The 12,536-nt window shown below is 49.3% G+C and overlaps 1 protein-coding gene across 3 annotated transcripts in view; it reads right to left on the minus strand.

The window, feature by feature from the left end:
• Window positions 1-860: 860 nt before the first annotated feature.
• The window catches only part of PRKD2 (protein kinase D2), a 34,426-nt gene continuing 22,750 nt past the window's right edge, over window positions 861-12,536 (minus strand). For all 3 annotated transcript variants that reach the window (XM_047835204.1, XM_047835205.1, XM_047835206.1), the window contains 4 exons: window positions 9,284-9,382; window positions 5,589-5,856; window positions 1,644-1,729; window positions 861-1,327 (listed from right to left, as the gene is read on the minus strand). In XM_047835204.1, the coding sequence (XP_047691160.1) occupies window positions 1,115-1,327; window positions 1,644-1,729; window positions 5,589-5,856; window positions 9,284-9,382 (666 nt within the window). In that variant the 3' untranslated portion in view covers window positions 861-1,114. The remainder of the gene's footprint in view (window positions 1,328-1,643; window positions 1,730-5,588; window positions 5,857-9,283; window positions 9,383-12,536) is intronic.

The following is a 12,536-nucleotide window of genomic DNA, read 5'->3' on the forward strand; positions in this document are numbered from 1 at the left end:
TCTCTCTCTCTCTCTCTCTCTCTCTCTCTCAAAAATAAATAAACACTAAAAACATAGTCTGGGTGACAATGAGGAGCTGGAGGGCAGGGGTCAAAGATGGAGCGATGTTCCCTCTGCCTACAATCTCAGGACCGGGATGAAGCTTGAGAAGTTAGCTCCGAAGACCGGCCTTCCCGACCCCGAGGCTCGCTTGAGACTCACCCAGCCATACCCACTCTGGGTCTTCACTGTCCTGGGACGGGTCTCTCTCTCTGCTGGATGGCGGACCCCCTGAGGGCAGAGCCTGGGCGGTCTCAGTCACCACTGTGTCCCCAGCATCACCCACCACAGTGTGACAGACAGATGGATGACCCAGTGAATGAACACATTCTGTGCGTAGAGAAGTCACCGCATCGGTTTAAAAGAAAATACTAAATATTGCGCATCAGGTTTCTACTCCGGACCAGACTTGCGCTAACTGCATTGTTCTTATCAGTGGTTGTGATTAGTAGCAATGTCCCCAACCAAAACAGTGGATCAAACAAGCCATGGGGTTACTTTGCTCCAGACCCTCCGAGCCTCCAGTCGGGCTCCTGCATCCGTCCTCCCCTCCGGGCTTACTCCTTCCTTTTCGAACTCTTCCTGCTTTTCGCTTCCCCATCCTCCTGCTCCCCTCCGTACCTTCCCCCTTCCAGACTTCCCTCCTGGCAGTCCTCCCTCCAGGTTTCCTACCCCTGTTGCTCCTTCTTCCAAAAGTCCTCCAGCTTCCAGCCCCCTCGCCGCCACCTCTCCCATCCCTCCCCCACCCCACCCCCTGTTAGGAAATATACTCTTTCCGGGTGAACTCCAGCTCCGTGAACAATAGACTCATGATACGAGAGTGCGGTGTGGCCAGAGACTCAGGCCATGGGGCCAGAGAGGAGTTCGTTTTAATTGCTGGGGAGTTCACGTTGCAAGTAACTACACCCCTCCACGGACACCCGCCGTGCTCCTCCCCCGGGGCGTGCGCCATCCGGTTTGGGCAGGAAGCCGCTTCTCCTTAGATGGAACAGTTCCATGAGATGGTGCGGGAGGGCAGCTCTCCGGGGACGGGAGGACAGCATCATGGGGCAGCCAGGGCGGGGGGCACGGGGCCTCAGAGGACGCTGATGCGCTCGGCCAGCCCCTGCATCTCGTGGTCCTGCGGCGGGAGGGCCCCACCGAAGTCCCCATCGACGGGCAGGCCCGGCCCGGGCAGCGGGTGCTCGGCCACGAACTGCTCCCAGCGCGCGTCGTCACTCTCGTGCGTGATGTACCGCTCGCCCATCTTCCCCTCCAGCTCTCGGAGGTCCAGCCACGTCTGGTACTCCTGGGCCCCGGAGACCAAAGGTTAGCAGGCACAGAGCACACAGCGCCCGCACCTTAACCACCCCGCGGGGTCGGGCCGGGTACCAGGGAAGGTGAAGCCACGCCCTTCACAACCCGCCCAGCCAATAGAAATTCAGCTCCACCTCCTTCTACAGCCCAGCCAATGGGAACCTCAGCCACGTTCGCGAGCCACGGAAAAAGTACCTGCATCCTTCACCACCCGCACAGCCAATAAGCCATCTGGTTCCTCCCCTTACCCCAACCCAGCCAATAGGACCTCCCTCCCCCTTCGCCCTCAGCCCCGTCCCCCGCATCACCTGTAACCAGGGGTGACTGAGAGATTTGTCCACGCTGTAGCGCTTGCGCATCTTCACCTGCAGCAGGTTGTTGATGAGGTCAATGGCTGCACGGGAAGGAGACAGTTCAAGTCCTGCGCGCTGAGGGGCCGCCCCTCCCCTCCAACAGGCCACTCCAGCCTGCGTGCCTACCATCCGGGGCCTTCCCTCTGCATGGCCCCGGTGGCTTTGAAGCCTCACCTGCACCACTCGCTCACCCACCCGTTTCCTCATTAAATTACCATTTTGCCCACCCCTCCTCCGAGGTTGCACACACACTGGCTCCTATATCTCTTCACCAAGACTCTCCCTCAGTCTCCCCATTTCTAGGTCACCTTCATAAGCTTTGTCATACAGAGGTGCATACAGGAACACCTGCACTACTCCTCGCTTAAGATTTTTCTTTAAGCATATACAGTGGCATGGAATCTGGTCATTTGCAACAACTGGGTGGAAGAGTGTATTATGCTAAGTGAAATAAGTCGGAGAAAGATAAATATCCTATGATTTCACTCACATGTGGAATTTAAGAAGCAAAACAGATGACCATAGGGGAAGGGAAGGAAAAATAAGATAAAAACACAGAGGGAGGGGGGCGCCTGGATGGCTCCGTCGGTTAAGCATCCGGCTTTGGCTCAGGTCGTATCTCCCGGCTTGTGAGTTCGAGCCCCGCGTCGGGCTCTGTGCTGACGGCTCAGAGCCCGGAGCCTGCTTCCGATTCTGTGTCTCCCTCTCTCTTCCCTTCCCCCACTCGCACTCTGTCTCTCTTTCTCAAATAAAACATTAAAAAGAGAGAGAGAGATGGGGCACCTGGGTGGCACAGTCGGTTAAGCGTCCGACTTCAGCCAGGTCACGATCTCACGGTCCGAGTTCGAGCCCCGCGTCAGGCTCTGGGTCGATGGCTCAGAGCCTGGAGCCTGTTTCCGATTCTGTGTCTCCCTCTCTCTCTGCCCCTCCCCTGTTCATGCTCTGTCTCTCTCTCTCCCCCCAAAAATAAATAAATGTTGAAAAAAAAATTAAAAAAAAAAAAGAGAGAGAGAGAGAGAGAGAGGCAAATTATAAGAGACTCCTAAATACAGAGAACAAACTGAGGGTTGCTGGAGGGGAGAGGGTGGGGCGGTGGCTAAATGGGCGATGGGCATTAAGGTGGACACTTGTTGGGATGAGCCCTGGGTGTTCTACGTAAGTGATGAATCACTAAATTTTACTCCTGAGACCATTATTATACTATATGTTAACTAACTTGGATTGAAACAAAATTTTTAAAAATATATATCTTTGTTTAAGCCAAACCATTTGCCCAAGATATACCGTGAAGTGGACAATGCAAATTGAAAAACAGTAAGCTGCCATCTGCGTAAAAGGGGGAAATAAAAGAATATAGATCCACATATTTTCTTGCACTATTTTTTATAACTTTTTTTAAAATAAAAGTTTGTATTTATCTATTTGGAGAGAGAGGCAAGGTAGGAGAGGGAGAGAGAGAGGATCCCAAGCAGGCTCTGCACTCTCAGCATGGGGCCTGACTCAGGGCTCAAACTCACGAACCGTGAGATCCTGACTTGAGCCAAAATCAAGAGTTGGACGCTTAACCAACTGCGCCACCCAGGTGCCCCTATAACTTTTTAAAAAATGTTTGTGTATTTATTTTGAGAGGGGGAAAGAGAGTGCGAGCAGGGGAGGGGCAGAGAGATGAAGAGAGAGAATCCCAAGCAGCCTCCACGCCGTCAGCACAGAGCCCACCGAGGGGCTCAATCCCACGAACCAGGAGATCATGACCTGAGCCCAAATCAAGAGTCGACGCTTAACTGAGCCACCCAGACTTGTAAAAAGACTTGTAATAGCCACTGTCTTTGGGAAGAATAATAAAGGACTGAGAATTTTCACTATAGATCCCTCTGTATATTTAATATTTTTGAGAGGGGGGAGGAGCAGAGAGAGAGGAAGACACAGAATCCGAAGCAGGCTCCAGGCTCTGAGCTGTCAGCACAGAGCCCGACCGTGGGGTTCGAACTCACGAACCGCGAGATCATGACCTGAGCCAAAGTCGGAGGCTCAAATGGCTGAGCCACCCAGGCGCCCCCCTCCCATTCTGTATATTTAAAATTTTGAGCCATGGGAGTATTTAAACAAAAATCGACAGCATTCGGTTTCACATCACTTCACTTTTTAAAAATTCATTTTTCAAGGTGAAAATGAAAATATTACATCACCCTGGTCAATGAAAATCCAAAGATCACTTGCCAGGCGCACAAAAATAAAACGAAAATAAAACAAACTTATTCGACGGTAGTCAGCCAGCGGTTTCCTGCAGAAGGCCCAGAGACCGGCCTGTCTTTTAGGAAAAGGAGAATTGGCGAGTGTCAGGCACTCAAGACAAGCCATCACTCGTCCAAGGCTGTCTCCTTGATCAGAAGCCTTGAAGAACAAGGCCTCACTGTGTGAACCCCTCTGAGTACAGGCCTTACCCACACGGCCTCCCTCACACATGGCCATCCACACCAGATTCACTCTTACTGAGACTTCTGAGTGGGTCCCGAAAGACCACGCTGAGGACCCCCCAGTATTACTCTAGTGCTCGAGAATGCACATTCTTATCGCTTAGTGCTTACCTGTCTCAGGCCCACCACTGCCACCTTTTTCTGCGCTAACCCCCACGGCACCCCTCCCCGGCCCCCACCCTGCCTGCTCCATGAGGCCACATCCCTCTAGGGCCCTTCCTTCCTCCACAACCTTCTCTTCGCAACCTTCTCCTCACGTGATCCCTTCTCTCCTATTCATCCCAGTATTCCCAGAACCTAGGACAGTCAGTGCTGGGCACATAGTAGGCACTCAGCAGGTAGTTGTTGCATAAACTGTTCTGAATAGTGATTGTCTTCTTAGCCCCCCTCGCATACTCTGTCTTCCTGAGCTCCCCGGCTCCGGGACCTGCCCCCTTGTTCTTACAGCCCCCTCACGTGCCCCAGTATCTTAGCCCCGCCGTAGGCACGTCCCCACACCTGGCTGGGGCCCCAAAGTTACAAGCCTCCTGGGGCCCAAGTCACAAGACCCAGTGTCACTACCCGGCCACAACGCCGAAGCCCCCGAATCCCACTGTCCGTCTGGGGCCTGGCTCCCCTCACTATGCGTCCCCCATTCCCACCCGCTTCTAGGTTCAGGTGACTTTGGTCCCAGGACAGGTCCTTCTGGACAGCTTCAGAAACCCTCCATGGCCCTGCCCCTCCTCTCGCCACGCCCCTAAACCAGTCCCCTCCATCGCTGGACCTGCCCCCTTGGCCCCAGGCCCAAGTCTGCCCGGCACCCAGCAAATGAGCTGCCCTCCGGAGCCACTGCTTTTGCAAGGCTAACCCTTCCGGGGTCATAACCCCAAAGCCTCCAGGCCCCAGCCAATGCCATGGGAGGAAGGATCTGCCTCTTCTGGCCACCCCAGCTGTTTGGTTTCCTCAGGTCCAGCGGTCCCTCTCCTGGTCCCGCCCTAGACCAGCCAAACCTCGCTCAGGCCCCAAGGCACCGTCCGTCCCCCGCTTCTGGACCACTTCGTTTCCTGTGAACTAGGAACCAGGCCTGACTGGTTCCACACAAACCCCTGAGTTCCCGCCCCAAGGTTCCAGGTCCAGGGCACCTCACCTTTTAAAGGACCGCCCTCCTTACTCAGAGCCTGGAGCCTGTTTCCGATTCTGTGTCTCCCTCTCTCTGCCCCTCCCCCGTTCATGTTCTGTCTCTCTCTGTCCCAAAAATAAATAAAAAACGTTGAAAAAAAAAATCCAAAAAAAAAATAAAATAAAATAAATAAAGGACCGCCCTCCCCGTGGCCCCACCCGTCGCTAAGCTCCACCCCCATAGTTGTTTCAGGGCTCCACCTCTTCTGCGGCCCCGCCCCCTCCGGCCCCGCCCCCTCCGCGCCCTCCGCCCCTCGCCTCCGCCCACCTCCGGAGGAGATGCAGCTCCAGGGGCAGGCTGGGTACATGAAGGCGGCGTTCTGGATCTGGTCTTTGATGTCCTCATCCTCGTTGAAGGGGAACGTGCCACTGAGGCTGACGTACATGATCACGCCCACCGACCACATGTCCAGGGAGCGGTTGTAGCCCTGGTTGAGCAGCACCTCGGGCGCCAGGTAGGCAGGCGTGCCCACCACCGAGCGCCGGAACGACTTCTCGCCGATGATGCGCGCGAAGCCGAAGTCGCACAGCTTCACCTGCAGAGGGCGTGGGGTGGAGGGTCTGAAGGAGTGTTAAGGCTGCACCCCACCCAGGGTCCCCACCACCACGCCCCTCCGTGGCATTCCAGACAAAACTGAATGCTGGTTCAGATCCAAGCCTCTCCTCCCACTAGTCAAGTGACCTTGGGCAAGTGACTTCCTCTCTCTGTGCTTCGGTTTCCTCATCTGTAGGAGGAGGGGGATCAAACCCGCCGACCTCAAAGGGCCGCCATGAGGATTACGTGAGTGTATCCATCTAAGGCGCATAGGGTAATAAATGCCCCGTATGCCGTGAACGCCTAAAAAATGCCACCTGCTCCTAGGCTTCCGCCACACTGAGCAGGTCTCTTAACCACCTCGTGCCTCTGTTTCCTCTTTTGCACAACGGGGATCCTAAAAATCCCCACCTTAAAGGGTGGTTGTATGGACTGAGAATAAATACATGCAAAGTGCTGGGAGCAGTGTCTAGCTCAATGTGAGTTTCAAGATCTCAGGGGCAGGACCCAACTCGTCCCAGCCCCAGCGAGGTCATGTGTATCGAGGATGTTAACAGCAGCTTCCTCTCCAGCTTCCCTGGGGATTCAGTGGGACACCCCCACGTGAAATGCTGACCGTCAAAGCCAGCAGACAGCAACAGGTGTTCGCCCAACTTTCCCTTGATGGTGGAGGCAGTCTAGGGTCACGGACAGGCTGTGGAGCCAGCCACACCTGGGTTCAAGGTCCTTCCCTCCTTCCCATCAGTTCATAGGCAGCACCCTTTCTATGCTGCCATCTCTGTTCATGTATTGTTCCTCCCCTGCTCAAAATCTTTTCTATGGCTCACTATGGCTCTCCAGAGTCCAAGACCCTTGGAGCCCCAAGCCTCTGTTGCCTGCCCTCAGAATCAGCCACAGCCCAACCACTGACTCGATGTGACATCCAGGCCACCCTGTCCTGAGATCCTTTTCCTTTTCAAAGATCCACCCTTTTCTGCAGATGTTACAATGGAATATTACTTGGGAGTAGCGAGCCATGCGGCGACATAAACGAGCTCTGAAAACATCTAAGTGAGAGAAGCCAGACACAAAGGGCCTATCTAGCGTTGGATATTCTGTTTACACAAAACGCCCAGAATAGGCAAATCTACAGAAAGTAAATTCATGGTTGGGATGAAGGGTGGTGGGATTGGGGGATGATGGCTAAGGGGTACGGGGTCTGTTTTGGGGGTGATGACATGTTCTAAAATGGGCTGCACAACTCTGTGAATACACTAAAACCCACTGAATTGTATACTTTGGGTGTTTTTTTTTTAAGTTTATTTATTTATTTATTTAAGAGAGTGAGAGAGAAGGAGGGAGAGGCAGAGAGAGGGAGGGAGGGAGGGAGGGAGAGAGAGAGAGAGAGAGAGAGAGAGAGAGAGAGAATCTCAAGCAGGCTCCACACTGTCAGCACAGAGCCTGATGTGGGGCTCAAACTCACGAACCATGAGATCGTGACCTGAGCTGAAATCAAGAGTCAGACACTTAACCAACTGAGCCACCCAGCCACCCCCAAACTGTATATCTGAATCAGTGAATTGTATCATGTGTAAATTGTATCTTGATAAAGCTGTTTAAAAAAAAAAAAAAAACTCGCTACAGGGCCTTTGCACAGACTGTTCCCCCTGCCTGGAATACTTGTCCATCCAAAAAAAAAAAAAAATAGACTCTTACTCTTTCTCCAGAGAGTTTTTCTCTGACCCTCCAGTGGGCTACATAGTTATGTGAGCTCACAGAACCATGTCAGAGAACTCATTACAGATATGACATTATCGTGACAATATGATCAACATTTGTTCTTCTCTCTGTGACTTGCACTGACCCATACGGTGGCCACTGGCTACTTGTGGCTACCGAGCCCTTGGATATGGCAAGTGCAATTGACAAACTAGTTTTTATTTAATTTTCATTAAATTTCCTACAGTTTTACGTATAAAAACTGTGTTACATCCTGTGTTACATCCCAGGCTGCCACTAACACTGAACTTCTGGAAGCAGAAGGAAACTACGGGGTTGACATAAGTTGTTTCCACTGGGAGTCAAAATCTTTTACCCTTCCAAAATAAATGTGAATGAGAATAATATCCTCTTTTGCTATTAGAAAAAAATATTCTAGACTTAGCTATTGGACAGCTTTTAAATATGCTTGGAACCACTTGGATAGGTCAATCTACTTTTCCAACCGCTAATTTTATGAAATCTAAGCGCAAAATCAAATATTTATTTTTTTCCCAAATCAAATATCTCTGATAAAAATTTCATATCTGAATTGAGATGTCCTCTAGGTGTTAAACACACACCCGATTTTGAAACTTGGTATGGAAAGAAAGAATATTTCATTAATAATTTTTATGTTGATTACACATTGAAATGATAATATTTGAATATATTGGGATAAAGTGTATTATTAAAGTCAAGATCACCAGGGGCGCCTGGCTGGCTCAGTCAGTGGAGCATGTGACTCTTGATCTCAGGGTTGTGGGTTCGAGCCCCACTTTGGGAGTAGAGATAACTTGGGGCACCTGGGTAGCTCAGTTGGGTGAGCATCCGACTCTTGATCTCAGCGCAGGTCACGATCTCACGGTTCGTGAGTTCAAGGCTCGTGTTGGGCTCTGCACTGGCAGTGGATAGCCTGCTTGCGGTTCTCTCTCTCCCTCTCTCTCTGTCCCCCACCTCCTGCTTGCACACTCTATAAGTAAGTAAGTAAGTAAATAAAATCTTTAAAGTTAATGTCACCAGTGCCTGGGTGGCTCAGTCGGTTAAGTGCCCGACTTCGGCTCAGATCATGATCTCGTGGGTCGTGAGTTTGAGCCTCACCTCGGGCTCTGTGCTGACAGCTCGGAGCCTGGAGCCTGCTTTGGATTCTGTCTGTCTCTCTGCCCCTCCCCTGCTCAAACCCTCTCTCTTTCTCTCTCTCTCTCAAATATAAAGTAAAACATAAAAATAAAATAAAAATCTTGAATGTAATTGGCCACAGAGCCGTGCAGAATAAAGACTACATTTCCCAGCCTCCCTTGCAGCCAGCCATGACCACATGATCAAGACCTGGCCAATGGGATGCTAGAAGGCTCCAAAAGGAAGGGGGTGTGCCCATTTCCTCCACCTTGTTTCTTTCCTCCTTCTCCCTGTTACCTTTTCACATGATAGGGACCATCATGACCCTTGAAGACTGACAACATCACAGAGAGGCCAGAACAAGACAGCCGGAGCCGAATACCTGACACTAAGAAACTGCTGTTTCAGCCTCAAAATGCATATGCTGGACGCTACATGAGTGAGAAACATCCTCTATTTTATTTAAGCCACTGTTATCTTGAGTCTCTGTGTCCAGTTGGCCTATTCAGAAAACCCCCACCAGCCTCCAGTGTTAGCTGGACTTCCCCAAATCAAGCTGGGACGTAACTGACCTGAGGAAATGGGTCAGCGGATGCCAGCAACACGTTTTCTGGTTTCAAATCACAGTGGACGATGTTCTTGAAGTGCAGGTGTCTCAAGGCCACCAGGATCTGAGGGGAGGAGATGGGGCCAGTAAGGAACATAGAAAGGTCCCTGCCTCAGATTCTGACTTCCGCGGCCAGCCCTCCAAACCCCATCCGTGCCTCTCTCTGCACCCCTGAAGATGTCTCCCCAGGACCGGGGGCAGGGGGCATTGGAGCTCCGAATGAGAATCTCAGAATCCCAAAACCATTACATCCGAGCTAGGAGTTGGATAATTCTAGAAAGGCTCAGCCGGAGCAGTGGGTTTAGGAAGATCCTGAGATCCTCTGGCATGTGATAAGCTCCTGACAAAAAAGAACTATTAATGAGGCTCCTGGCTGGCTCAGCCAGTAGAGCACATGACTTGTGACCTCTGAGGCCATGAGCTCAAGCCTTCCTTTGGGCCTGGAGTTTACTTATAAAAGGTGTGTGTGTGGGGGGGATGCTATTAATAAAGTAGCAGCCTTTAAGGAAGTACTATTATGTGACCCCATTTTTTTAAAAGTATTTTTCATCCACTATATAATATATAATATATAATAATATATAATATATAGTATATATATAGTATATATACTATACTATATATATACTATATATATACTATATATATATAGTATATATACTATATATATATAGTATACTATATATAGTATATATATAGTAATATATATACTATAGTATAGTATATATACTATATATAGTATATATAGTATATATAGTAGTGTATATATATATATACACTATATATATAGTATATATATATACACTATATATATAATATATATAGTATATATAGTGTATATACATACTATATATATAGTATAGTATATATATAATATATATAGTATAGTATATATATATTATATATATTATATAATATATATATAATATAATATATATACACATAATATTGGGGTGCCTGGGTGGCTCTGTTGGTGGAGCCTCTGACTTCGGCTCAGGTCATGATCTCATGGGTTGTGAGTTCAAGCCCCGTGTCAGGCTCTGTGCTGACAGCTCAGAGCCTAGAGCCTGCTTCGGATTTTATATCCCGCTCTCTGTCCCCCACCCCACCCCAACTCGCACTCTGTCTCTCAAAAATAAACAAATATTAAATATATATATATATATATATATATATATAATATATAATGAAACAATACAAATACCAATATGATCTACATTTTATATCAAAGGCTAGAGCCAGCCTACCTAGGTGGAAAATCTGGCTCTACACTTACTAGCTTGTGGCCTTGGGCAAGCCACTTTAACTCTCAGGGTCTCAGTTTTCTCATCTGTAAAATGGGGTAACAGAAGTACCCATCCTCAGGGGTTGCTGTTGAAGTTTAAATGGGTTGACGCATAAAAGGTGCTTAGGACAGGGGCGCCTGGCTGGCTCAGTTAGTGGAGGGCAACTTTTTTTTTTTTAACGTTTGTTTATTTTTGAGAGAGAGACACACACAGAGCATGAGCGGGGGAGGGGCAGAGAGCGAGGGAGACACAGAATCCGAAACAGGCTCCAGGCTCCGAGCCGTCAGCAGAGAGCCCGACGCGGGGCTCGAACTCACGGACCGTGAGATCACGACCTGAGCCGAAGTCGGAAGCTTAACCGACTGAGCCACCCAGGCACCCCTGGAGTGAGTGACTCTTGATCTCAGGGTTGTGAGTTCGAGCCTCACGCTGGTTGTGGAGATTACATAAAAGTAAAATCTTAAAAAAATAAAACAAAAAGTCCCTAGGGCAGTATCTGGCACAGAGCAAGCACTATGTTGGCTATTGCTGTTGTTACGGGCAGGACATGGGCCCCCTCTCCACCTCAGTTTCCTCATCTGTAAGATGGGGATTAGAGTAATACCTACCTTGGAAGGCAGTTGTGAAGCCTAAGCAAGCCCGTGAGTAAAGGGCTTAGCACAGGACTTGGGGTAGAGCAGACAAGAGGCGGAAGGCAGACATCTGCAGAGAGACAGAGAGAGACAGAGAGAGAGAAGCACAGACAAAGAGAAGAAAAGATGGGAGACCAGAAAGAGAAAGCAACCAGTTGCTGAGGGCAGGCAGTTCCCTCTCTCCACATGGAGTCTGGATAAGCCCGCCCCAGTAGGCTTCTGTCCACACCCCACAAGCCACCCTAACAAAGACACAGTGCTGGGGAGAGCGAGGGTGCTGGGTCTGTATAAAGGAAGCACAGCACAGGGGATTTTGCAACCAAGAGAAGAAGCCCTAGAATCAGGTGGGGGACCAGCCCGTGAGCAGGCCTTTCTAGGAAGGCTGTAAAACCCAGAAACCTTGAAAGGCAACATTTAACATTGCAAAAATTAAACTCTTAATGGCAAATAAAAGCCATGAATGAAAGGGAAAGGAAAACAAATACTGGGATTAAAAAAAAAAAAAATTGAACAACACAGGTGACAAAGATCCAGTGTCCGTCATATGCAAAGAGCTCTTACAATTCAATAAGATCAATCCAACTGAAAAATGGGCAAAGGGTATGTAAAACACAGGCCAATAAACATAGGAAAGTATGCTCCACCTGACCCATAATTTTTAAACTGCCAAATGAAGCTACATGAAGTGTTTTTCCACCTATGAGAGTGGTGATTATTTTATCCAGAGTTAGCAAGGACAAAGTAGACACCCTCAAATTGTTGTTGAGAGCAAAGACTGAAAGGGAGTTCAGAGAGTAACTGGGCAGCATGTTAAAAAAAATTCTAAAGCACATTCCCCTGGACGCAGGAGTCCATTATCTGAAACGCATTCTATGGAAATTCTCCCACCAGAGCCCAGCAACGTTTGTAGACAAATAGTCACAGGAGGTTATTTGTAATGGTGGAAAAGTGAAAACAACCTAAGTGCTCAGCAATTAGGGATTTTGGCGATATCCGCCATGGGATACAGCTCAGAAAAAAAAGGCAGTTCGGTAACTACGTACTGAAATAAAATAGCCTTCCAGAAGTACTATTACAGTGAAGAAAGTAAGAGGCAGAGAGGCACAGATAACACCAATTAGTTGGACATTACTAGTTAAAAGCATAGACCCTACGTTCAAATCCCACCAGCTGTGTGACCCCGGGCAAGTTACTTCAAGTCTCTGTGCCTCACGTTTCTCAACTGGAAAACGGGCGTGACAACAGCCATTGCCACAAAGGTCGCTATGGAGGTAAAATGGGTTAAAAACACTGCCCGGCA

The sequence above is a fragment of the Prionailurus viverrinus genome, chromosome E2 (genome assembly GCF_022837055.1).
Source record: "Prionailurus viverrinus isolate Anna chromosome E2, UM_Priviv_1.0, whole genome shotgun sequence".
Taxonomy (NCBI): Eukaryota; Metazoa; Chordata; class Mammalia; order Carnivora; family Felidae; genus Prionailurus; species Prionailurus viverrinus.